We start from the raw sequence: 27833 nt of genomic DNA, 5'->3' as shown, positions 1-27833 counted from the left end.
TGTGAAAAACCTCCATGGGTCTACTCCCCCCATCTGTTCCATAAAACCTTTCAATTCCTTTGCCGCAGCCAGCCTCCTCTCTGTCCTGGATTTTGACCGGTCCAATCCCCTCCCATGTTCAGGTTATGTGGCTCAAAGTCTGGGATCTTACCTAACACCCGCCTCATAAATTCCACGTCGTCCCAATTCACAGCATATATGTTCACAAGTACCACTTGCACCCCCTCCAGCTCACCATTATGTACCTACCCCCTTGTCTGACACGATTCTCCCTGCCTCGAATGCCAATCATTTGCTGATCAAGATCGCTACCCCCCTGGTCTTTGAGTCCAGTCCTGAGTGGACAACTTGGCTAACCCACCCGTTCCTCAATCTCGTCTGGTCTGTAAGCTTTAGGTGTGTCTCTTGTAGCATTGCGACGTCCGCCTTCAGTTCCCTCAAATGCGCGAACACGCAAGCCCTCTTGACCGGCCGTTTCAGTCCTCTCACGTTCCATGTGATCAGCCTGGATGGGGGGCTTCCAACAGGCCTGCCTCGAGCTCGTGCCCTCCGCTTCCTCGAGTCCCTACTCGGGCATGCGCCGTTCCTGACATCCCATTTGTCATTTGTCCCCTAGTAACAGTTCCTCCCCTGTCAGCAAAGCAGCTTCCCCCCCCCCCCAGCAACAACACTAGAAACACAATCTCCCAAGTCAAGATCCAGCTTAACACCTGGTCCAAATCATTTATATATATTACGAACAGCAAAGGCCCCAGCACTGATCCCTGCAGAACACCACTACTCACAGCCCTCCAATCAGAAAAGCATGTGAATGTTTGTTCACTTAGCCAGAAGGGAGAAATGTGCAGACAAAAACCTTGTATAAGACTGAGGGAAGATTGAGCCTGGAAAGAAGAAATTCAAGAGGTGATCTATTATAGGTATACAAGATGGTTAACAATAGGCTAACAGTATGGAAAATCCAGAAAATTAAAGTAAATTGTAAAGTCAATGGCAGGGAGATTTTCAAACTAGTAAGGTAAATTTAGGAATTGTATCAGAAAGATATTATTCTCAACAGAGCGATCAACAAATGGAGTGGATTTTTAGACACTGTAACTCGGCAATCATTTAAAAATCATATAAATGCTGCAATCGGGAGCCTTCAGAGTATTTTGAGATGGATGACTTGAAGGGGAAAATGGCCTTGCACATGTATAATTACCTCGTGAAACTTATGAGATTAATAGTAGTATTAGTTGATAAACTTGTTACATCCGAAAAGTAACTTACCCACGACAATTTAATAAGTCAAATCTGCCAGCACAAACTGAACACAAAGCATACTTCCTCTATTCAAGGCATTTGTAATATAGTAAACAGAAAAATAATTGGCATCAATCCAACTGCCCAAGTCAACCTTGACAAACTAGATTCTATTATCTTAATCATACAAAACATGAATGTTCAAAAATCAGTCTACTTCAATCTTTTATTTCAATCGTTTTTTGAACAATTGCTATTGACATACTTGATTTTTTGGATCTTTGAGGTTAAACATCAATCTTCTGTATTTGCTTTTGTACTTTGTATCCGTGTCCCCGTAAAAAGAAAACAGCTTTCTTTCAATCCTGGCTGCAACCTTCATTGCTCGTTCTTCTGGCACTTTTAAATCTGATTCCGAGCGCCTGAACAAAAGTGAAATGTGTTTCATTGTTAATATAGTAATAGTTAGCAATCAGCAGTACTATATTTCTCATGAGACTAATGCAGAGACTCATAGAATGAAACATTACAGAATACCATTCTGACTGTGAAAGAACCATCAAATTTACTTCCATTTCCCTGCTTTTTCCACCTAGACCTCTGCTTTTCTCCCCTTCAATCATTTGTTCTTCCTAATGTTGCCTTTGGCTCTTTTGTCAAAAACTTTACTTCCATGTCCTCTGGTTATTGACACTGGCATACTGCTAGAACGGTTTATCTTTATTTGCTGTATCAAAACCTCCCCATCAAATTTCCCTTTAATCTTGCTTATTCTAGGGAAGACAAGTCCAGTTTCTCGGATTTCTCCAAGTAACTGAAGACTTACATCCCTGGTGGGTGGTGGGCGTAACTGGAGCTTCATTTGTGACCTACATATAGAAGCTGTGGATTGTTGGGTTGGAAGGTGCCTGTAATGTACGTTTCTGCAAATTAAAGTTTATAAAGTGTGTAACGATTCTATCCTTCACTGCCTGGCTTTTTGACTAAAAAGGCCTTTCCCCAGGTCTTGAAATAATTCCTGAAGTGTGGTGTCCAGACTTGGAGATATTACTCCAGCTGAGGTCTAACCATTGTTTTCTTAATATTTAACATAATTTTCACTCCTTTTCTTCTCTAAGGGCGTAATTCTGCAGCCTCATCACACCTGACTTGGTGACGGGATGAGGCTGTTGAATATTGTGGGATTCACAACACTGAAAACATCTTGCAAGATTCAACGAAATCTGGTGAGACATCACAATCTGGATCTCACCCTCGCTGGGCGAGATCCAGATCTGAATATTTAAGTGAGAATAATTGGTCATTTAAATACCCAGACGCTGGATTCACCCGGCAGTGCCCAGGGCTCAACGGCCATGCCTGGGCACCGGTTAAAACTGGTCCAGACAAATGTAGGCAAGTCATAACGGCACATGGGAGGGGGTCTCCCAAGCCATTAGAGACGCACGGTGGCGCACTGGCATCCCCTGCCACCAAGGCACCTTGGCGCTGCTAGTCTGGTGCCTGGCAGTGCCACCCACCTTGGCACTGCCAGGGTGCCTGAGTGTCATATTGGCACTGCCAAAGGTCAGGCCCAGGGGGGACCTTGCCAGGTAGAGGGGGACTAATGGAGGGTTCCCCAGGACCTTCCCACGGTTGGAAGGGTGAGGTCCCAAACGTCCACATTGACTCTTGTTTTATAGATGCACCACAAAAAGTATCCTATCTGGCTGCATCACAGCTTAGTATGGCAATTGTTCGGCCCAAGGCCATAAGAAACTATAGGGAGATGTGAACATAGCCTAGTCTATCATGCAAACCCGCCTCCCATAGACTGACTCTGTCTACACCTTCCTCTGCCTTGGGAAGGCAAGCAGCATAATTAAAGACCCCTCCCGCCGGCTTATTCTCTCTTCCAACCTCTTCCATCGGGCAGGAAATACAAAGGTTTGAAAACACGCCTAACAGATTCAAAAACAGCTTCTTCCCCACTGTTACCAGACTTTTGAATGTCACTCTTATGGACTGAACTGGTCTCTCCATGCAACATCTCTACTGGGTAGTACTACATTCCGTATGCTTCACCCGATGTCTATATATTTACATTGTGTATTTATGTATGTCCTATGTTATTCATGTATGGGACGATCTGCCTGGACTATACGCAGAACAATACTTTTTATTGTAGCTGGTTAGAAGTGATAATAAACCCAAATTCAAAAATGGGGAGCGGCCTGATAGGGCAGGGGGAGAAAGATCGGGGCATCCTTCCAAAATGGCAGCCCAATCTGCGAGGAGCTTTTCCTGCCGGCGAACTGAATCCCTCTAATTGCGGCTTCGGCAGAGAGAATCTCCCTGAGGCCAAAGGAAATGGCAGTGCTGCTGAATAGCAGGGTGGTTCTTGGTGCCTGCATGCCGTTCAGTAGACTTTGACTGAAGCCAAGAATTCCGGATATCGTTTTAAAACGCCTTGTGACCCTCTCAAAGACTTGTCTTTGTTTTGCACCCCATTTAAGAAATTACAGCCCCACTTATTGCCTCTCCTCATTCTTCCCACCACACTTCTCTGTGTGAACTTTCATCTCTCTTGTTTCTGCCCATCTCACTTGACGGACTATATCCTCTTGAAGTCTGTGACGGTCCTCCTCGTTATTTAATACATTTCTGGGTTTCATGTCACCTGCAAACCTTGAGGTTATCCAGATCTAGCTCACTTACATCAGAAAGAGCGGTAAGCCCAATATAAACCTCTGGAGGGCACCCATGCATAGTTCCCTTTAGCCTGAAAAGCAATTGTTCACCACTGCTCTCTGACTCTATTCTTTATCCAATTTCAAATATCCGTGCAACCTTCAATTTTGCTAACAGGTTTATTATGTGGCACTTTATCACACCCGTTTTGAAAGTCCATATACAAGCTTGTTGCTTGTTCATTACTAAACCTTTTAATTAGAGTCAGCAGTCTTCAGGGGGTACATCAGAAATGCCAAGGGATCAGAAGGACGTCAGAACTCTGGCCATCTGCACCCAAGTATCTCTCTCAAGCTATGATGAGCAGTGTCTTGAGAATTTGACATGCTATCATTTCTTTATTTTTCTGAAAGTTTTTGATTTACTGCATGGGATTTCTCTTCTTCTGTGCTCGCTAGCCCACAATTTTCTTCCCCAGACAAGCATAAAAGCAGAAAGCACAATCTGTTGTTGCTGTTGCTGTGTGTACACATAGACTGATTAAAAATACTTTCTGGAGTGAGAGTGTTGCTTTCCTTTGGTAACCGGCAATGCCCTTCAAATGTTAGGTCAGGAACCTTTACAATTTATGGTGACTTGCAAAATATTGCAAATAGTAAATGTTTAAACTTTAAAGAACAACAACATAAATTATAGTAAATTAAGAAAGGATGAATGCTGACTACTGAACAGAACAACTGAAATTTAGCTGAGGAATAACCCACCACCATTTTTAAACAGGAGGTAAGACTGCACCAAGGCTTCTTTCTTACCTTGTTCTTGTTTGGATTCTTTGTTGATTGCATAGAGAAAAATAACAAATATAATCTGAACCTGCTTTAATAGCTTTTTTTAAAATGTGCACCAAATTTAACTCTACCTTTTTGCTAAAATGTCCATCAGAGAATGCCGGACATTCTGTCTAATTTGCTCAACAGTAGGCTGAGGTGCAGAAGGGCTGGTTGGAGGTGGTGTGCTATTTGTTCCTCCTTTTTCTGCTTTCTTCTTCACAGCTTGTTTGTCCTTTAAGTCTGAAATGGATATAAAAAATACATGATCAGCATTTGTCTGTATTCTGCAGAATTTTCCTAATGCAGAGCCATATTTTATTATGCCACAGAAAATAAGTTTTGGGTTCACATTTGTGTTCTCCCAGGCTGTCATTTTCCCCTAACTTGTCCAGCACTCTTTCAGGAAAGGTCAAACTCTTCCCATGCCAGGGCAAGTAAAACAAGAAGACATCTGAGTCAGCGAAGCCATCATGACGTAGACATACAGCACACAAATAGCGCCAATACTTTCCTCTCCCATGCCCTACTGTGCTCTATTATACTGCCATTTTTATTAACAACAAACCACTTCAATTCTCATCAAAATCTAGCAACAAAAATCCTATTTAATTGAATGACTTTATTCTTTCTTTTTGTCCTATAATGAACATTTTGGACAAGGAGATTGAAAATGTAGTGCTATAAATGCATTCAGTGACTAGTCACCAATTTTTAAAAAATTATATTTTTATCCAAATAACTTTCTTGAAAATGTAATTTTGATTATTTTCCTAAATGCCAAATCTACTAGAACTTCCCGATCCCTTTCTGCTTCTTCACAACTATTTCTACATCAGCATTTAGTATATTTATAATACAGGTAGCTTCCTTTTTCTGCCGGTACATATCACTGCTGTGCAGAATTAAAGAGTTTCTTTCTACTCATTTTTTTTCTGATGCTCTTGAATGTCTATATCTTTAGTGTCATCTTGCAAACCTGAACATATTGTATTTGATTTCTGCTTCTACATCAGTAAAGATTAGGAACAGAAAGCACCCAGCACAAAATCCTGGGGGACTCAGCTTTGTTTTGTCCCTCACACTGATGTTGATTCCCCTAAACAGCCCAGTCTGGGGTATTTTTAACCATCTGTCTTTCCACGTAGGAAAACTATACAGGAGATGTTCAGAAGATGGAGGAGAGGGTGAAAGTGTGGAAAGGGGAGACGAACAGCTTCCAGAGATGGAAGGAGGTTTTATTATGCAGCTCATATCGTTGATCTGCCACAGGAGGGGCTGATGGGAAACCAGAGCCCCACACTTAAACTCCTTGGGAGCGTTGTGGTCAGCAAACCTCCAAGCAGTCAACCAGCTTTGGTTCACTAGTATTTGGGTGAAAAAGTTTAATTAATGCCTCCATTTCCACAAGCAGCAGCTCTACACTGGGCCCCAGCCTTATTGAAAGAGGGATAGACGAGGCATTTCACAATCCTGTTCATCGAAACATAGAAAATAGCAGGAGGCGGCCTTTCGGCTGATCATCCAACTCAATAGCCTAATCCCGCCTTTCCCCATATCGCTTAAACCTCTTCCCCTCAAGTGCTACATCAAACTGTTTCTTGAAAGTATACAATGTTTTGGTCTCAATTACTTCCTGTGATAACACATTTCACAGGCTCATCACTCTCTGGGTGAAGAAATTTTTCCTCATCTCTGTCCTGAATGGTCTACCCTGTATTCTCAGACTGTGACACCCCCACCATGGGAACATCCTTCTTGCATCGCCCCTGTCCAGTCCTCTCAGAATTTTATAGGGTTCTATGAGTTCTCCTCATTCTTCTGAACTCCAGCGAATACAATCCTAACTGATTCAATCTCTCATACGTCAGTTTGGTAAGCCTTTGTTGCACTCCCTCTATAGCAAGAACATCATTCCTCAGATAAGGAGACCAAAACTGCACACAATATTCCAGGTGTGACCTCACCAAGGCCCTGTATGAATGCAGCAAGACATCCTGCTCCTATACTCAAATCCTGTTGCAATGAAGGCCAGCATACCATTTGCCTTCTTTACCTGATTGCTTACCTTCAGTGACGGCTGTATGAGGACACCCAGGTCATGTTGCACATTCCCCTCTCCTAATTTATCGCCATTCAGATAATAGTCTGCCTTCTTGTTTTTGCTACCAAAACAGCTAACTTCGCATTTATTCAAATTATATTTAATCTGCCCTTTATTTGCCCACTCACTCATGTTGTCCAAATCAGACTGAGGAATCTCAGCATCCTCCTCCTCACAGCTCACCCTCCCACCCAACTTTGTGTCATCTGCCAATTTGGAGGTATTATATTTTGTTCCTCATCTAAATCATTAATATATATTGTGAACAGCTGGGGCCCTAGCACTGATCCCTGTGGTACACCACTATTCACTGCCTGCCAATTTGAAAAGACTCGTTAATTCTTATTCTTTGTTTCCTGACTGCCAACCAGTTTTCTACCCATCTCAATACACTACTGCTAATCCCATGCGCTTTAATTTTACACACTAATCTCTTATGTGAAATTTTGTCAAAAGCCTTCTGAAAGTCCAAATAAACCACATCCACTGCCTCCTCCTTATCAACTCTACCAGTTACATCCTCAAAGAATTCCAGTAGATTTGTCAAACATGATTTCCCCTTCATAAATCCATGCTGACTTTCTGATTCTACCACTGTTTTCTAAGTGCTCTTTTCTTATTTGACAATGGATTCTGGAATGCTGTCCTATACCGTCGATAGGCTTACAGGTCTATAATTCTCTGTTTCTCCCTACCTCCCTTTTTAAAAAGTGGACTTATATTAGCTACCCTCTAATCTGTAGAAACTGTTCCAGAGGCTATAGAATCCTGGAAGATGACCAAGGCTGCATCCACTATTTCTAGAGCCACTTCCTTAAATATTCTTCAGAGTACTTAAAGACCTTAGGTTCCACACGTAGATGGTCATAAGCACCGATGGGCAGCACGACCATGGCTCATTCAACCTTCATCCCATCACCACACCTCAACTTTCCAGTCCACCCATATTAACAGACACAGCCCAGAGGGGCAGGGTCCAAGCAAGATGGTTTAGGGGGAATTTTAAGCTCCTTTGCCATGAAGGTGGAATGTTCCCATACTGGAAGTCCAAAGTATGCCATATGGCCCATCATGTCTGTGCTGGCTCATTGAAGGAGCAATTTGCTTGGTGCCACGCCTCTGCCTTCACCTCGTAGACTTGCACATTCTTCTCCCTTGAATGCCTTGATTAAACCTGCCTCCAGATCGCCTCAGGCAGTGCATTCCAGATCCTAACCACTCGCTGTCTAAAAATGTTTCTCCTCATCTCCATTGCTTCTTTTTGTCAATTATTTTAATGTTGTGCCTCTTGTTTTCAATCCTTCTACCAATTGGAACAGTTTCTTCCCATCTACTCTGTCCAGAAAGCTCATGATTTTGAATACCTCCATCAAATCTCTTCTGACCTTCTCTTTTCCAAGAAACCCCAACTTCTCCAATCTATACATGTAACTGAAGTTCCTCATCCCTGGAACCACGCTCCTGAATCTGTTTCGCAATCTCTCTAATGCCTTAACATCCTTTCTAAAGTGTGGCACCCAAGTAAGGCTGGACGCAATACTCCAAACAACGCTTAACCAGAGTTTAAGGTACGCAATAACTTAATTGCTTCAGTACTCTTGTGCCAAGGATTCCCATATGCTTTATTGACCATGTTCTCAACCTGTCCTGCCACCTTCATAGAATCCCTACAGTGCAGGAAGAAACCATTTGACCCAAGTGTGCACTGACCCCTCTGAAAGAGCACTCCACCCAAGCTCACTCCGCCGTCCTATCCCAACAACCTTTTCTTTGGATATTGAGGAGCAATTTAGCATAGCCAATCCACCTAACCTGGACATCTTTGGGCTATGAGAGGAAACTGGAGCACCCGGAGGAAACCCACACAGACACTGGGAGAAAGTGCAAACTCCACAGACAGTGGCCCAAAGCTGGAAATGAACCCAGGTACCTGATGCTGTGAGGCAGCAGCTAACCATTGTGCTACCATGCCATAATGGGTTAGACAAGGAGTTATATACCCAGGTCCCTCTGTTCCTGCTCCTCATTTGAAATTGTACTCTTTATTTTAGATTGTTTCTCTATGTTCGTCTTACCAAAATCACTTCACACGTCCCTGCATTAAATTTAATCTGCCAATTCCACCAACCTCTGTCTTTTTGAAGTTCTGAACTATCCTCACAGTTCACAATACTTCCAAGTTTTGTTACACCTGCAAATTTTGAAATTGTGCCCAAGGTGCAGGTCATCAATATGTTAGGAACAGCAGGGGTCCTAACACCAACCCCTGAGGAACTTCACTGTAGACCTTCCTTTGCTCTGCTAAACAACTATTTATCACTACTCTCTGTTTCTTCTCACTTAGTCAACTTCCTATCGATGGAGTTCCCACTGTCCCTTTTATTCCATGAGATATAACTTAGCTCACAGGTCCATTGTGTGGCAAATGTATCAAATTAAGTTTGAAAGATATCGGCCCTCTCAAAGGTATAATATGCTGATCCATTTTATAGGAATGTTCAATTGTCATTAACAATTTCAACTCAACATTTTTGCAATAAACCTTTATTTGAATTTAACGTGTTGAGTGTCTGCACAGAAATAGCCTTCCAGATGCAACCTCCAAAGGTGGATTAGGCGCTGATTCAGTAAAACGCTATGCCACAATCATGCTGCCACATCTCTGCCGATTTGAACAAACACCACATTCCGCTGCTCTGGTACAGGATCTTCCAGTTCTATCGGCTTTTCTGCCAGTATGACGAGGTTCAGTCCTTCAGTGGTGGCAAAGTTATGTAGGGTGCAGCACATGCGACAAGCGGAACAGTCATGCCACGTGGGTTTACTTGATCGCTCTGAGCAACCTGTGTGTAGATGGCTGTGGAGTAAGATTTCTCAAGTATTCAATATTGTGAAAGGATTTGACTGAGTGGGCATGGAGAAACTATTTCCACTAGTGAGGGTATCCAGCGCATGGGGACACAATCTTGAAATTAGAACGCACATATTCCACAAAGTGAGCAGTGGAAATCAGGAATTCTTTGCCTCAAAACCCTTTAGATGCTTGTCAACTGAAATATTCAAGTCTGAGATTGACTATTTGATTAGGTAACGATATGAAGGGACTGGAATCAAATTATGAAGAAGTGGAATGAGGCACAAATCAGGCACAATTCAACTGAATGGCGTTAATAGGTTTCAGGGACTGCACAACCTACTCCTGTTCCCATGCATTAATGCTTGCTCGCATTTGTTAGATTATTCCAAGAAAAGTATTCGAGCCTATTCTAAAGAAACATACTCGAGCCTATTCTTGAATAAGCACTACATTAGTTTAACAAGCCTTTTTTTTTTTAAATTTAAAGTACCCAAATTTATTTTTTCCCAATTAAGGGGCAATTTAGTATGGCCAATCCACCTAACCTGCGCATCTTTGGGTTGTGGGGGTGAAATTCAGCAGACACAGAGAGAATATGCAAACTCCACACGGACAGTGACCCAGGGCCGGGATTCAAACCCAGGTCCTCAGGCCATAGTCCCAGTGCGCCACGTGCCACCCTAATTTAACAAGCCTTAATGATAGATTTGATTTCTGGATTAAATTTGCCTCCTTCTTGTAAATGGATACTGTTAACATATTTCAATCAGGTGCTCACTCCTCAAAATTCTTTTGCCGGGATTTCATGGCCAGTGGTGAAGGAAGGGCACTCCCCTGATCTCAAGAAATCTGTCCCAAAGATCCAGCAAACTCTGCGGACGTGGGTTTCCCATTTCCAGACAGTGTTTTAATCTGACAATCAAGAGATAAAGTCTGTGTTACGACACCCTGAGCAAGTGCTAAGTCAATTCCAGCCTCATTGGGCCCGAAGTCGCAATTTAACCAATAATTCTTATAAAAACACTGGGCCCTCGGCTGGCCAATAATTACAGTCACCAGGTTTGTACACAATTACTGTTTATTTGCAATAAGAACTATGTAGCAAATACAACAGGTTAACTATTAACTAATTCCTAACTCCCCATTTTAATTTGCCCCCCCCCCCTCTATAAGCACACACACAAGACAGACAAACACAGAGGGGTGGAAAGGGGTTAAAAATAATAATCAAAAGGAAGGAAGAAAGTCTTCGTTTCAGATGTTGGTTTTTCGCACACCATCCTTCACAGCAAGCTTGCAGGTTTTGGTGTTTCTTTTGCAGTCTGTAATGCTTTCTCTGCAAGTTCAGGAATATAGCACTCACAGCAGCTTTCATGGAGGCACCTTTTACCTCTTCAAACTTTGCTTTCAGTTTATGGTTTGTGTTCAGGCCTCTGTAGTTTCAGTAATACAGCACTCACAGCAGGCTTTCAGGCGAGAGACAGCACTCTCAGCAGGCTTTCTGGAGAGAAATTTGGAGGAGAGAGTGTAGTAGGACCTTTCTTCGTGCTGCCAAGATCAAAACTGAAACTCCTTGGGACTCTGAAAAGTATTCCACTGGGATATAATCTAATCAGCACCTGCTACCAGGCAGAGTATGGGCTTTTGAGCCAATTCACTGGCCACTAGCCAATCAAACAAACTAAGTTCCAACCCATCTCTCTCACTGGTGCCGACAAGTCTGCAGTCTCCTGTTCAAACCAGCACAGGCTGGCAAAATTATCTCTCCTGTAACTTCTGGATTCTTCTGCTTGAATTAAAGATACAGGCTGCTTGCCTGAAAGAGACATGTCAATTAATCATCTATGGGTGAAAATAAAAACGCAAAATAAAAGAGGGGGGAAATAAGTGGAATAAACAGGAAGGACCCTTACATCTGAATAGATGTTTGTGACCGTTGGACATGTTGACATAATTGGCAAGTCAAGGGGATGTCTTGACGTATAGCAGCAATGCTGTCGGCAAGCAGGTAAGCAGGCATCACACACGGCAAACCAGGAAGTTAAGGCAGATGCAGTTCTTCACTTTTTTTTTGAAGTTTTAATCTAACAACTTTTTATTAAAGTTGCAATTAAGGGCCAATTTAGCGTGGCCAATCCAACTACCCTGCACATCTTTGGGCTGTGGGAGTGAGACTCACACAGACATGGGGAGAATGTGCAAACTCCACACGGTCAGTGACCCGGTCCAAGATCAAAACCAGGTCCTCAACGCCATGAAGCAGCAGTGCTAACCACTGCGCCACCGTGCCTCCTTTCATTTTGCAAAATAAATGATTGGACTAAGGTAGGTGGTACTATAGATATATATTTGAAAAGAAAACGTCTTTAATAATGCAGAATTTATTGTGGAGAATTTTTTGACATTCCACAATTATAAAAGGAGTTTTTTCAGGGCCAGTGAGACTGTTTAGCAGTAACCATGAAGTTACTACATTGTTAAAACTCATTTACACCTTATTTACTTTTACAAGCTTTTTACAGCAAGACAAACAAATGTACGAGTGGAAGGTTTTTTGCCAATTCAATTGATTTCTGTTGATTGCAGATGGGAGGTCCTCAACAGCACATCCTCTGGAGAAGCACAAAGTTACTGACAGCAACTTCTGGTTTTCCACGTTGCATGTGAGAAATCCAAACGTTGCTGTTATCATCAGGGGAATAACAATGGGAAGCCCTGAGATTTTTGCCATCATTACCAGCGCAGGATCTGGGCTATTGACTCTCATGATAGTTGTCAGCTCTACACCCCTAATTTCTCGTAACACATGACGATAAATGAATTTGTTTCTTTTAGGGTCTTTAATTTCCATTTGAAATATCAATATTTTTGACAATAAGAATGAAATCTGAATAGGTGTTTGTTTTTGGGCACCTGCATGGGCCCCAGTTATGTCTGTCTTTTTGTGGGCTATGTGGAACGCTCTTTGCTCCAGTCCTACTCAGATACGCTCCCACCACTCTTTTTCCATTACATCGATGACTGCATTGGTGCCGCTGCATGCTCTCATCTGGACATCATGGAATCAGGACCTACATGGGCCCCAGTTATGCCCCTCTTTTTGTGGGTTATATGGAACATCCCTAATTTCAGTCCTACTCAGGCCTGCTTCTGCAACACTTTTTATGTTGCATCAATAACTATATCGGTGCTGCTCTCGTCTGGATCTGGGAAAATTTAACGATTTTGTTTCCAATTTTCGCCCCACTCACTTTCATATGGTTCATCTCTGACACTGGAGCCGTGAGGCAGCAGTGCTAACCACTGTGCTACTGTGCCGCCCTGTCCTCGGCCTCCTGCTGTAATGCTCCAGTAAAGCCCAATGCAAACTGGACGATCAGCATCTCATCTTCCGATTAGTCACGTTTCAGCCCTCAGGATGCAACATTGAGTTTAACAACTTTAGACTGTGACATCTCTCCTCCATCTTGAATTTTAAAAAATAATCCCAGTTTTTGTCCCTCACTCCCCTACCGGGCCATCAGTTACCTGTTGTTACGTTTTGCTACATCTTTGGTGCAGTCTCTCTAAGCTGCACCAATCATTGATCTTCCACTCTGTTCCATCTGCACCTCTCTTTTACAGTATATAATCCAACACATTTCTCCCTCTCTTCAGCTCTGAAGAGTCATACGGACTCAAAGTTATGTCTGTTTTCCTCACTATAAATGCTGCCAGATCGGAGTTTTTCCAGCATTCTCTACTTGTGTTTCTGATATTTGTTACTGTTGGACATGTTGCCATAATCTTTTCGGGTAAGTGTTTCAAAAGAAAATATTGTCAGTATACTGAAGTTATCAGTTCATTTCCATTAGTTAGCCTAAAATCAAAGACAGAGGGTGATATTATGTATATCTGGAAGACACCAAGTTAAAAAGTAAATCATTTATTGATTATGTGATGGCAGGTTTAGGTGTTAAAAGCCTAATTATTAAAAGATGATAAAGAGACGAGAATTAAGGAGCAAAAGTAAAAATAAAAAAGGAATTATTCTTTTAAACCATCTTTTTTTTAAAACTTTCTTATAAAGTAAAAAGACAAATAAAAGTTTGACTATATGTCCTGGATTTAGCAATACCTACAAGAGATTTTTGTTTATTATTCACGGCATGAGTGTCAACAGCCAAACCAGCATTTATTGCTACCACCAACTGTCCTCGAGGTAGTGCTGAGCTGAGCCATCTCCTTGAATACAACAGAGTCGCTCGTTAGGTCATTTAATAATAATCTTTATTAGTATCACAAGTAGGCTTACATTAACACTGCAATTAAGTTATTGTGAAAATCCCCTAGTCGCCACACTACGGCGCCTGTTCGGGTACACAGAGGGAGAATTCAGACTGTCCAATTCACCTACCAAGCACATCTTTCGGGACTTGTGGGAGAAAACCGGAGCACCCGGAGGAAACCCACGCAGACACGGGGAGAACGTACAAGTATTAAATTGTCCCTTAATTAGAAAAAAAATGAATTGGGTACTCTAAATTTAGAAAACAAAAAAAATTTGAAAATCGCTTGGAAACTGCTGCTGTAGAGCAATCTTCGTCATTCATTATTTAATTATGCATACAATCCTACAATTTCTGGTCTCCAGGCTCCCAAGTCTGGAATTGAGTATTACAGGTTTGATATAGGAGACCAAATAATCCAGATTCAAAATTACCTCTCTGGGACTACATTAAGCTAAGTTTTCCTTCCTTCCTCCAAATATTGCATATGGCTTGTCATCAATAACCATTATAGACTTTAACTGAACAGTTAATTTGTTAACAATAACAATATGCAACGATTTCCCTAATAAACTACCTACTTTTTAAAAAAAATTTAGAGTACCCAATTCTTTTTTCCAATTAACAGGCAATTTAGCATGGCCAAATCATCTAACCTGCACATCTTATTGAGTTGTGGGGGTGAGACCCAAGCAAACACGGGCAGGTATCGAACCCGGGTCCTCCGTGGTGTGAGGCAGCAGTGCTAACCAATGCGCCACCATGCTGCCCGCACTACCTGAATTCTCTGCTTATGATCAACAAATGCATTGTGTCCTTCCCAATCAGCATTTCAAGCAAGCATATACAAGCCTATTACTATTCTTCCTGCAGCTTATTATTAACCTAAGCTTCATTTATGAACACTGTAATTGATGTAGCTTCCAAGAATTGCCTTTAAACTTGGAAATCCATTTTAAAAGCAAAATAAATTTTAGTGAACCTTGAAGTTCTTATTTCTAACCTAGATTTAAAATTATTTTGAATAAATTACTTCAATTGTTTCCAATGACAATGTATTGACAATAAATTGTAAGCTCTCCTTTAAAGTAAAAATTTTAAAATCTAGGTTTGAAACAAAGGAATCGCTGAAAATTAGCCATAATTAAAGAATAGCCATTGCTTTTAAGTTTCAGAAAATATCCCTCTTCAGGTCCCTCATAAAAATACTAAATTATTTGGTTAGAAATCTTGCATAGAATACAAAACTTCAGATCAGTGAGCCCAGTGAGCCCCGATCACAATCGCAGACAAATAAAACACAGGAGAAAAAGGCTGACTTAAAACTGAAAATGTGCACACCATAAATAGGTACAAATTATCAGAAGTGACTTTAAGACGGATGTGTAATTTTACAATTCTGATCACAACTATCAAGCTTTAGTTTAGTGGTAGGTAAGTAGTCGCTCTAGTCCCAGATGACCATAGCTGCTTTCCTCTTTGAGGGGAAGAGCTGTCTGGTGGTGATTTAACCCACGATTACCACACCTCAGGCGAGGGTCAAGGTTGAGAAGGCGAGGCCTTCATGAATAACCTCAGCCGGTACAGGAATTGAACCTGCGCTGCTGGTGTCACTCCGCATCACAAACCATCACTAATCTATCATTTAAATCGTTTTAATTAAATAATTAAATAGGTATATGTTATTAAATATTAAATATTTCATCTATACTCACTGCTCAAAATAATTTTAACATCTTATCCAACTTCTAAGTTCCTACAAGGATGTCAAATGCCAAAAAGAAATTCAGAATTGAACCTCTGATTTGGGCCAAGCTGTAACTTTGACTAGAATATAATATTTTTGGAATACTCATCTAATATTAAAGCCCTATATTAATATTCAAACGAAGGATACCTAATGGTTAATTACTGGAAATTGAAATATTTAACCCACAGCTCTGAAAATTCATTCTGCAACTCAAAGTACTATTCTACCAGTTGATGGCCACCAAACTAGTTGCTAACGAAGCAATAAAAGAAACCCCACAAAACTGTGGCAATGTTTCTATATGCATACGTGGATAATCCCACTGTACTGGCTAAACTCTATTGGTGTCACACAGGTGGAAGATTAAGTGTAGTCTTTCAAGTGCAGAGGGGTTAGAATTAGTGGAATAAAGAGATCATAGCACACAAGATGAATTTGGTCTTTGTTTTAAAGTTCTAAGAAAAATAAATTTAGAGTACCCAATCCCCCCCCCCTCCCCCCCCCAACTAATAGGCAATTTAGTGTGGCCAGTCCACCCAGTAGGCACATCTTTGGGTTGTGGGAGTGAGACGTACACAGACACGGGGAGAATGTGCAAACTCCACACAGACAGTGACCCAGTGCCGAGATCGAACCCGGGTCCTCGACGCTGTGCGGCAGCAGTGCTAACCACTGCTCAACCGTGCCACCCTTGTTTTAAAGTTATGCAGCGTTTCTTTATTTTTATATTTCCACGATTAATTTCTATTTGAGTGCAGGGGACAGATTAGTCGAAGAAAAGGCCTCCATCTGGGGATTTGGGTAGGAAACCATGCAAATATACTTCAGCAAAGGCAGTGAAGAGGGGGTTGTGGTGATGGGCAGTATCGTGATAATTCAGGATTGAAGAGGCCCTCCTTTTTTTTTTAAAAACAAAGACAGTAAGATACTTTACCTGTATGGGTAAAATTTCCTTATTTATGAAATGGTGCCAATTTCTCCAGATTTAATTGAGATGAGGCGATATTACCAATGTTGAAACATCTTAGCACTGAACACCCATTTAACAGCACCACCCAAAGGTGTAGCTGGTCCTGCAGGTGAATGTAGCCAGTTTTCTTTAAAAGGAATTGCCCACAGGATCAGGATGATTTTCAAATATGACCTAGATACCATGTTTAATCTATAACGTTGGCATCTAGATAAAGACCACGGTGAATTTTAGAAAGTGGGAAAGGTGCAAAGGCAGCATTTTGTTTTATTTCAAATTTTCAGTGTCTATAATATTTTGCCTTTTGTTCAATTTAATGATCTGGTCATTTATAAAGTCTGATCAGAAGGAAAACGAGCACAGACTTCTATCATTTTAGCACTGGTGTCAGTGCCTCATCATTTCCGAAGAAGTCAACAATTGTAAACTAAACAGAGCACATCTTCTTCATAGAAATGTGACACATAGCACATATCTAGTGATTCACCACCTAGCAAAGTGAGATTAGACCATTTCTACAGCAATTGTGAGTTTGAAGAAGTAGCAAAAGGAGAGTAAAAACAGTTCAATAAATAACCAGGTAGGGGGAGAACAAGTTGGGTGCGGGGTGGAAGAGAGAGAGAGAGAGACAGACAGACAAGTTCGCAAGACAGGCAAACGGGCAGGCGTGTGCGCTAACACACACGTGCATTGATGTGCAAGCCAACATGCGTACCAAACATTTATGCGCGCCAACACACATTTGCACCAGCATGCGAGCCAAAACATGTGCAGATACATACACAGACGTGCCCACCCGGGCACACCAGGCATGCATGACAAACACACGGATGCGCGCACATACACACAGGCGTCCAAGCTTAGGCATATACACAAGTGCACACACACAACACACACACACAACACACACACACAGACACAAACAAACAGTGACTGTACGCAACATAATACTTTTCACTGTACCTTGGTACACGTGACAGTAAAACAAATCCAAACACACACAAGGCACGTACGCTCTGACATATGCACACGAGCCACGCACGCAGGCACATATCTGAGGTCCTGAAAGCAGAGTTTAACTTAGCAAAGAAATTAAAAAGCAGGACTACAAAAACATGAAATCTCAGGATTACTACCAGAGCCAGGAGATAGTGAGCATAGGAGTGAAGGATTGAGTGATCGAACACGTGGCTGGAGAATTAGAGGGAGCATCAGATTTCTCATTGGGACAGGTTCTAGGGCAGGCGGGACCGGTACAAGATGGATGGGTTGCACCTGTGCAAGTCCAGGACTAATATGTTCGCACACCCAGCCGTGCGTTGTTGGGGAGAGTTTAAATTCGATTGGCAATGGGAGTGAGAACCCGAGAGGATGCTTGGACTGGAGGGAAGCAAAACTGGCAACAGGAAAAGTATGAGTGAAATTAGACGGCAGACAAAACTAGGGCAGGCATAAAATAGGATTAGAACGTGGAACAATGCTACAAAGACAAAATTAGGGACACTACCTGAAGTCGCGCAGAATTTGCCAAAAGGTAGATGATTTAAAGGGACAAAATAGGAGTAAATGAATATGACTTAATTGCCATTACAGAGATGTGGTTAGAGGGTGACCACGGTTGGCAACTGAAAATTGAAGGATATTAGTAATTTAAGCACGGTATAAATCAGGAAATTAGAGTTGCAAGTTAACATGGGTAACACAATAATAATAGGTGACTTCAATTTACATATAGACTGGCTAAATCGATTTAGCATTAATGCTGTGGGGGCTGAATTCCTGGAGTGTGTACGAGGTAGTTATCTGGAGTAGCATTCTGAAGAACCAACTAGGGGTCAGACAATTTTAGATATAGTATTAGGTAATGAGTAAGGGCTAATTGATAACCTGGTTGTAAACGAGCCTTTGGGAAATAGTGACCGTAATATAATAGAATTTTAAGTTTGAAAACGAGATTGTTCATTCTGAAACTACGGTCTTAAATCCAAACAAAGGAAACTATGAAGGCATGAGACACAAGTTAGCTATGGCGTTTTGGGGGAATTACATTGAAAGAATTGATAGTAGACAGGCAATGGCTAGTATTTAATGAAGTATTACATGGTCTGTAACAAATATACATTCCACTAAGACAGAAAAACCCCAACAGAAAAAGTAAGTCAACCTAACAAAAGAAGTTAGGTTACAGGAAGCAGCTTGTAATGTTGCCAAAAAAAAAAGTGAAAAGCTGCAGGTTAGGAGCAATTCAGAATCCAGCAAAAAAGGACCAAGAAACTGATAGGTAAACAAAAGAGAAAATGCTGGAAAATCTCAGCAGGAAAGGTGGATAAGCTAGGGGGTCTCTCCAAACGCAGACTGGGTGATCGCTTTGCTGAGCACCTTCGGCCTGTGCGCATTCAGGACCCTGATCTTCCCATTGCTTTCCATTTTAACACAAGACCCTGCTCCCATGCCCACATGTCTGTCCTTGGCCTGGAGCAATGTTCCAGTGAAACTCAACGGAAACTGGAGGAACAACATCTCATCTTCCGGTTAGGCACACTATAGCTTTCCAGTCTCAACATCGAATTCAACAACTTCAGATGATTAGCCCTACCCCATCTCAACCCCTTTGTTTTCATCCCATTTCATTTTAACTATCTTTTACCATTTCTTTCTTAATATATATTTAACCCCCCCATGCACCTTTCTCCACTTTACTGCCCCCTTCCCCTCCCCCCACATCCACATCTGTCACAGTTCATCCTCTGATGTTAGTTTCTCTGCTGTTTGGCCTTTCACACCTTTTGTTCGCTCTGGGGCCTACCATTAGCACTCTTTCCCCTTGGTTTCTGCGGCTATTAGCACCCTGTTTCCCTGGGTTTCTGCGGCTATGACTCATCTTTCAGTCTCACTCTACAGTATAAATATTCCCCATATTCTCTGACTGCTTTGACAAAGAGTCATTGGACTCGAAACGTTAGCTCTTTTCTCTCCCTACAATTGCTGCCAGACCTGCTGAGATTTTCCAGCATTTCGTCTTTTGTTTCAGATTCCAGCATCCGCAGTAATTTGATTTTAACTGATAAATAAAGCAAGAGAGAATATGATGCAAGCTCGCATGTAACAAAGATGGACAGCAAAAGTTTCTTTAGGTATGTGAAAAGGAAAAGATTTGCAAGGGCAAATGTCGATCCATTACACATGGAAACAGGAGAATGGGAAAATGGAGGAGAAACCAAACAATCACTTTATGTCTGTTTTCATGAAGGACAATATATAAATTTTTGAAATATACAAGGGACTTGGGAAAATTTGAAAATGAAGGAAGTTAGTATTAATAAAGGGGTTATTCGAAAAATTTATTGGATTCAAGGTTGATAAATCCCCTGGACCTAGATGAGGTACATCCAGAATTTTGAAGATGGTTGCGACAGTGAGAGTAGATGAATTGGTGGTGATATTTCAAAATTCTTTAGATTCTGGAAAGACCCTGCAGACTGGTTGCAAACATAATCATGCTATTTAAGGGAAAGAGAAAACAGACCATGTAATACTTCATTAAATACTAACCATTGCCTGACGACAGGCCTTTACTTTGACTTCAGAATCGACTGGGTATTTATATATGATGGGCAGGGTCAAAATGTATTTATGAAAAGGAAATCATGTTTGACAAACCTGTTGGGAGTTTCTTTTTGAGGATGTTACTGTATGTAGCACAGATAAAGGAAAATCAGGGGACATGGTGACTTTGGATTTTCAAAAGGTTTATGATTTGGTCCCACACAGGTTAATAAACAAAATTATAGCATTTGGGATAAAAATTGGTTAGCAGGCAGAAAACATTAGGAATAAAGGGTCATTGGCGGGATGGCAGGCTGTTATTACAGGAAAACAGCCAGGATCAGCACCGGGGTCACAGCTGTTCGCAATGTATAGAATTGATTTGGATGTGGGAACCAAATGTAATATTTGCCGATGACACTAAAGCAGATGAGAATGTAAGTTGTGAGGAGGATGCAAGGAGGCTTCAAGGGGATTTGAAGCGGCTTAGTGAGTGGACACGTAACTCAGTGGTAACACTCTTGGCTGAGTCAGAAGGTTATGAATTCAATCCTAGTCCAAAGACTTGAGCACAAGATTTTTGCAGATACTCTGGTGCAGTACCTATGAAGTGCTGCACTATTGGAGGTGCTGCCTTTTGAATGAGGTGTTAAAACAAGTTTACTCACTCGGGTGGAAGAAAATATGTCTTTTGAAGACCATTTTTAAGAAGATCAGGGAGGTTCTCCCTGCTGCCCTGCTAATATTTATCCCACTATCAATGTCACAAACACAAAATCTGTATATTAGCACATTGCTGTTTGTAGGACCTTGCTTGTCTAATTCCTGGGGTGGCAGGACTGTCCTACAGAGTAGAGATTGAGACTGGATCTGTATTCTTTAGAATGTAATGAACGAGAGGAGATCCGCAAGACTGAGAGTTGTGTGGGTAGCACATTTGGAGAGGTGGTCACACCGCAGCTCAAGGAACAGAAGGAAAGAAGGGTGACTATCAGACAGTCCAGAGAATCAGACAGGTAGTGCAGGAATGCTCTGGCGTCCCGCTCTCAAATCGGCTTTCCATTTTGGACGGTGATTAGGGTGCAGGTTCTTCAAGGAACTCTACGTGTACAACAGAATGAAATGCACCTGAACCAGAGTGGGACCAGCATCTTTGCAGGTGGGTTTGCTAGAGCTGTTGGAGGTGTTTAAACTAGTTTGGCAGGGTAAGAGGACACAGAGCTTTAGTACAATAAAGCCACAACATACCACAGTAAAGGAACCAAGACAGAGGGAGTTCAGCCACGTTGAGTTCCAAGGGAGTAAGGCAGGGCTGGATGGCCTAGGAGTGCTAGGAGTTTTCGGTAGGACTGCTGAGGTAAGGGCACATGTGGAGTTATGATATTGTTGCCATCACAAAGATGTGGCTGAGGGAGGGGCAGGACTGGGAACGCGCCATTTCAGGGTGTAGATCTTCAGACGAGACAAGGGAGGGTGGAAAAGAGAAGAGTGCTGTCGCATATTAATTGAGGAGTCAGTCACTACAGTAAGGAGGGATGATATCTTGGAAGGGTCTTCAAATGAGGCTTTGTGGGTAGAACGTAGGAATAACAAGGGGGCAGTCACATTGCTGGGAGTGTATTTATAGACCCACAGTCAGCAGACGATAGAGTAAATATGCAGACAATTCACTGAGGTGTGTAAAAATGATAGGGTAATTATAAGGGATTTCAACTTCCTCAATATTAATTAGGGTAGATATAGTGGAAAGGATTTAGAGGGGGCAGCTTTCTTGAAATGTGTTCATGAGAGCTTTTTATGTCAATATGTAGAACGTACAACAAGGAACGGAGCAGTGCCTGGATCTGATTCTGGGGAAAGAAGACGGACAGGTGTTTGAGGTAGTGTGGGGCATTTTAGTGATAGCAACCATAACACAGAATGATTTAGGTTTGATATGGAAAAGGAGGAAAAGGTGGAGTCTTCAAAAAAAAAAAAACGGTTTTGGATTGGAGAACGGTAGATTTTATTAAAATAAGAAAGGATCTGACCAAGATAGATGGGGAAAAGCTTCTTGAGGGAAAATCCACAGCAGAGCAGTGGACATTCTATAAATATACTATGGGGAAGAGAATAACGGGAAAGAATAACACCTATCAGGGACCAATGGAGCAATATGGTGGGTGGAGTCAGAACTCATTGGTAGGGTATTGAACGTTATATCTTTCTCACATGAGGAGGTTTTGGCAGGTTTAAATCCCCATGTCCAAGTTGTATCCCAGGCTGCTGTGGAAGGCAAGAGAGGAAATTACAGAGGCTCTGAACAAAATTTTTAATTCCGCTCTTGCCAGATTGAGGTGCCAGAGGATTGGAGGATAGCTAATGTGGTTACATTTTTCAGACAGGGTGGTAGAGATAAACCAGGGAATTACAGATGTGAGTCTCACAGCAGTGCCAGGAGAAACCTTTGGAGAAAATTCAGAAGGAGATTGAAACTCTATTTGGAGAGGCACGGTTTGATCAGGGGTAGTCAACATGATTTTGTCAGAGAGATGTCATGCTCAACAAATTTGATTGAATTTTGAGAGCTAGTGATCGGGTGTGTAGATGAAGTAGGCAGTTGATGTCATTTATATGGATTTCAGCAAAGCCTTTGACAAGGTCCCACATGGGAGATTATCGATAAAGGCGGCAAAAGCACGTGGGACCCAGGGTAACTTAATAAGTTGGATCCAAAACTGGCTTCATGTTATGAGACAGGGTGTTGGTAGAAGGTCGTGTGACTATGTATATATAAAAACGGTACAGATGAGAATGTTGGGAGGGCTGATAAGTTAGTTTGCGGATAACACAAAGATTAGCAGGGTGGTCAATAGTGAGAAAGAAGGTCATGGGCTGCAGGAAGATATAGACGGGTAGGTTACATGAATTTAATCCTGAAATATGCAAGATTATGCACTTTGGAAGGAGTAACAAAATAGGGGAGTACTCCGAGTGGCAGGACACTAGGAAGCTCAGAGGAACAGAGGGATCCTAGGATGCTTGTCCACAAACCCCCAAAGGCAGGACAGGTTAATAGAGTAGATAAGAAGGCATACAGGAAACGTGCCTTTATCAGTAGTATAGATTATAAGAGCAGAGGATATGTTGGGACCTAACACTTTACAAAGCATTGGTTAGATCACAGCTGGAGAACTGTGCGCAGTTCTGGTCACCTCACTATAGGAAGAATGTGATTGCACTGAGGGTGCGGATGACCATAAGACACAGGAGCAGAATTAGGCCATTTGGCCCATCGAGTCTGCTCTGCCATTCAATCATGGCTGATATGTTTTTCACCCCCCTTCTCCCCATAACCCGATCCCCTTATTATTCAAGAATCTCTCTATCTCTGTCTTAAAGGCACCCAGATTGTGAAGAAAGGAAAAACAGATTTGTTGAGGACTGGAAAAGTTAGAACATGAAACAATTTTGACACAAAGACGGGATTGAGAGTAGGGAGATGACAGATAGGATTGATTTGGCATTTTTATTAAAGATGTTCACCTAAGTAACAATATTTACATTTTCTTTTCTCCATTTAGTAATTGTTCTGATCTGCTCAATCATTTTCACGCACCTAATTTTGTAAGCTTGTCTCCTGACCAAGCCGGCTGGCTGCAAGGTCTTTCAGCAGTTTGCTTTTTTTGTGTTCAGATGCCTCTGATGTTCCTGTTATTTGTCCTGCAAGACGGTCATTTCCTAAAGGTGCTTTTTTCACATCCTTGGTCTCCGAATCCTTCGAGTCAGTAGAACCAGTTCTCATACCGGAGACCTAGGAACATGATCTCAGAATAAATCCAATTACTTGCATGAAATATTTAGCATCTCTACTTGCTAATTTTCAATACTTATTATTCCATTTTAACCAACATTATACCATAACCACAATAACAACTAACATTACGTCACAATCTACTGGCTTCAATTTTCCTACCAGTTGATCATGGGTCAAAATCATATGTTTCGTGCAAATTACATCTTGCCATTAGATCCAGTCAGACATCCAAGCAACTTAATTTCCAATATTTTAATCACTAATTTATTGAAGCAGACTTGATTTGAAAGAGGCACACAAGGTATTTTTCAAAACTGAATATTCTCAATGAGACGCGCAACAAACCTTGGATGTAGGAGTGGAGATCAATACAAAGTCCTCTAATACGTGTTCGCCCTTTGATGGTATGAATCTCTGTTTGAAGTTCACCCCTAGTTTATCTGTTCAGTTTAACACCGCATAGGTTACCTCATTCACAAGAATGGTACTAGTACAAATGAGTAATACTCTCCCAATTAAGTAGTGATGAGATTGGTAATTATTGCAGATAATTATGGAACATTTCACCTAAAATTGACTCTTCCCACACATCTATATTTCAGAAAAGATGTCACTCATCGTAGCAAGTGTCAAATTCAGTGACTCACTCTTCATATCTTCATTCTAAAGCACGTTGATCAATAGCATCAATTTAGAAACAAAAAGATGGCCACTGCATTACTTCAAATTAAAAATGTGGGTTTGCACTCAGCCAAGAGCTTAGAAACTGGTTGACTTTCTACTAATTTGATTATATTAACCACCAGTGACACTACCCATCATTGATAAATGGAAAAGCTTTTTAAAAAAATCAATGAGACTGACAACACTACACAAATTATTTGAAATGACAAAAAAACTACGTTAATGCAAGAAATTATAAATTCTGCAGTAATTTATGGAGGACTGATCATTCTTTAGAGCTCTCAAAGAATTGGAGTTTAGCTTAAAAGACAGGTAAAATGCTCACAAATTTACAAATGTAAGCAATGCAAGTTATTGAGAGTCTTCTCAAGAGTAAGACTGCGGTTTGACATCTTACAAAACAAATCGGGTAGTTCTGGCCAAGAGAAACTTTGATTAATTCAAAAAGAGACTTCAACCCTCTGACTCATGAATGAATTTAAGATCAAATCTTTCCGTTGGTATTCACATCTCCTTTATTTCAATGAGAAAAAAATCATTCCAAATGAAATAAATAAGCGGACATCTAATCAAGCTAAAAAAGCTAAATTGAGGCTCGGCATATCAGGAAGTAGTGTTAATATAAATAGGAGCATAGCTTCGGTATTTGCACGCTGTTTCAAATCAAAATCTTGCAGTTGAAGCCCTAACCTAAGCATATGATCTTTCTAGGCTGATATTCCACAGGGAAATGTCCTACCATCTTCAGCTGCTCCACCAATGGTCTTTTCTCTAACAAAGTCAGAAATTGGCAATTGCAGAGGGTTCACTCCAATTGGCAATGCCGGAGATACTGAAGAAGTCCATGTTCATATGCAGCAAAGACCTGGACAACATTATGAGAACATTGGTCTATTGCATTCGCTGCTCCCAATGTGGCTCCTCCATATCGGAGACACCAAATGCCGACTGGGTGATCGCTTTGCTGAGCGCCTTCGGCCTGTGCGCATTCAGGACCATGACCTTCCCGTTGCTTGCCATTTTAACAAAAGACCCTGCTCACATGTCCACATGTCTGTCCTTGGCCTGCTGCAATGTTCCAGTGAAGCGCATCGCAAACTGGAGGAACAACATTTCATCTCCCGGTTAGGCACACTACAACCATGCGGTCTCAACATCGAATACAGCAACTTCAGATGATTAGCTCTACCCCATCTCGACCCATTTGTTTTCATCCCATTTCATTTGAACCGTCTTTTACCATTTCTCTCTCGTCTTTCTTTTTTTTTAAATAATTTTTATTGAAAGAGTTTTTCCATACAAACATTTACCCCTACTAATTTTTTAAATTATTTACAACACAATCCCTCTAGGCAAATGTCCCTCCCTCGCCCGCCCTCTCGCGCGCACCAGTCCCCCCCCCCCAGGCAACCTTAACAAACAAGGCAGCCTACAGTTTCAGACATGAGCAGCGAGCAGACTTGCCCGCGTTACAGTCGTGCATGTCCCCCCACGACCCTTGCTGCCCCCCCCCTCCCCCCCCTCCCTCCCCTCCCCTCCCTCCCTCTCCCCCCCCCCCCCCCTCTCCTCCCCCCCCCCTCCCCTCCCTCCCCCCCTCCCCTCCCCTCCCCCCCCCCTCCCCTCCCCTCCCCCCTCCCCTCCCCTCCCCCCCCCTCCCCTCCCCCCCCTCCCCTCCCCTCCCCCCCCCCCCCCCCTCCCCTCCCCCCCCTCCCCTCCCCTCCCCCCCCCTCCCTCCCTCCCCCCCCCTCCCCTCCCCCCCCTCCCCTCCCCTCCCCCCCCTCCCTCCCTCCCCCCCCCTCCCCCCCCTCCCTCCCCTCCCCTCCCTCCCTCTCCCCCCCCCCCCCCCCCTCGCCTCCCCCCCCCCTCCCCTCCCTCCCCCCCTCCCCTCCCCTCCCCCCCCCCTCCCCTCCCCTCCCCCCTCCCCTCCCTCCCCCCCCCTCCCCTCCCCCCCCTCCCCTCCCCTCCCCCCCCCCCCCCTCCCCTCCCCCCCCTCCCCTCCCCTCCCCCCCCCTCCCTCCCTCCCCCCCCCCTCCCCTCCCCCCCCTCCCCTCCCCTCCCCCCCCCTCCCTCCCTCCCCCCCCCTCCCCTCCCCCCCTCCCCTCCCCCCCCCTCCCTCCCTCCCTCCCCCCCCCTCCCCTCCCCCCCTCCCCTCCCCCCCTCCCCTCCCCCCCCCCCCTCCCCTCCCCCCCTCCCCCCCTCCCTCCCCCCCCCTCCCCTCCCCCCCTCCCCTCCCCCCCCCCCCCTCCCCTCCCCTCCCCCCCCCTTCCCTCCCCCCCCCCCCTCTCCCGGGTTGCTGCTGCCACGACCCCGAACGTCTACCTCTGATCTAAAAAGTCAAGGAAAGGTTGCCACCGCCTGGAGAATCCCTGTACCGACCCTCTCAGGGCAAATTTGATCCTTTCTAGCTGAATATAGCTAGCCATATCGTTAATCCAAGTTTCAACGCTTGGAGGCCTCGCGTCCTTCCATTGAATTAATATCCTTCGTCGAGCCACTAGGGACGCAAAGGCCAGTATTCCGGCCTCCCTAGCCTCCTGTACCCCCGGTTCTACCCCGACCCCAAAGATCGCAAGCCCCCATCCTGGTTTGACCCTGGACCCCACCACCTTCGACACCGTCCTTGCCACCCCCTTCCAGAACCCTTCCAGCACCGGACATGCCCAGAACATATGCACATGGTTCGCTGGGCTTCCCAGACATCTGACACACCTGTCCTCACCCCCAAAGAACCGGCTCATCCTTGTCCCCGTCATGTGAGCTCTATGCAGCACCTTAAATTGAATGAGGCTCAGCCTCGCACACGAGGAGGAAGAATTGACCTTCTCCAGTGCATCCGCCCACGTCCCGTCTTCTATCTGCTCTCCCAGCTCCCCTTCCCACTTGGCTTTCAGCTCCTCCCCTGATGCTTCTTCCGCCTCCTGCATTATCTTGTAGATGTCTGATATCTTCCCCCCTCCGACCCAGACCCCCGAGAGCACCCTATCACTCGCCCCCTTACTGGGGAGCAGGGGAAACCCCTCCACCTGCCGCCTAGCAAATGCCTTCACTTGTAAATACCTGAACATGTTTCCCGGGGGGAGCTCAAACTTCTCCTCCAGCCCTCCCAGGCTCGCAAA

At 43.2% G+C, this 27833-nt stretch overlaps 1 protein-coding gene across 1 annotated transcript in view; it reads right to left on the bottom strand.

The window, feature by feature from the left end:
* phf3 (PHD finger protein 3) overlaps window positions 1-27833 on the bottom strand; it is a 172685-nt gene that overhangs the window by 42037 nt on the left and 102815 nt on the right. The window contains 4 exon segments of the mRNA XM_038800669.1: window positions 1511-1667; window positions 4835-4985; window positions 23836-23862; window positions 23865-24030. Of these exon segments, the coding sequence (XP_038656597.1) occupies window positions 1511-1667; window positions 4835-4985; window positions 23836-23862; window positions 23865-24030 (501 nt within the window).

Source organism: Scyliorhinus canicula, chromosome 6, assembly GCF_902713615.1.
Source record: "Scyliorhinus canicula chromosome 6, sScyCan1.1, whole genome shotgun sequence".
Taxonomy (NCBI): domain Eukaryota; kingdom Metazoa; phylum Chordata; class Chondrichthyes; order Carcharhiniformes; family Scyliorhinidae; genus Scyliorhinus; species Scyliorhinus canicula.
The sequence above is the reverse complement of the archived record's forward strand: the minus strand, read 5'-3'. Positions and strand labels throughout refer to the sequence as shown.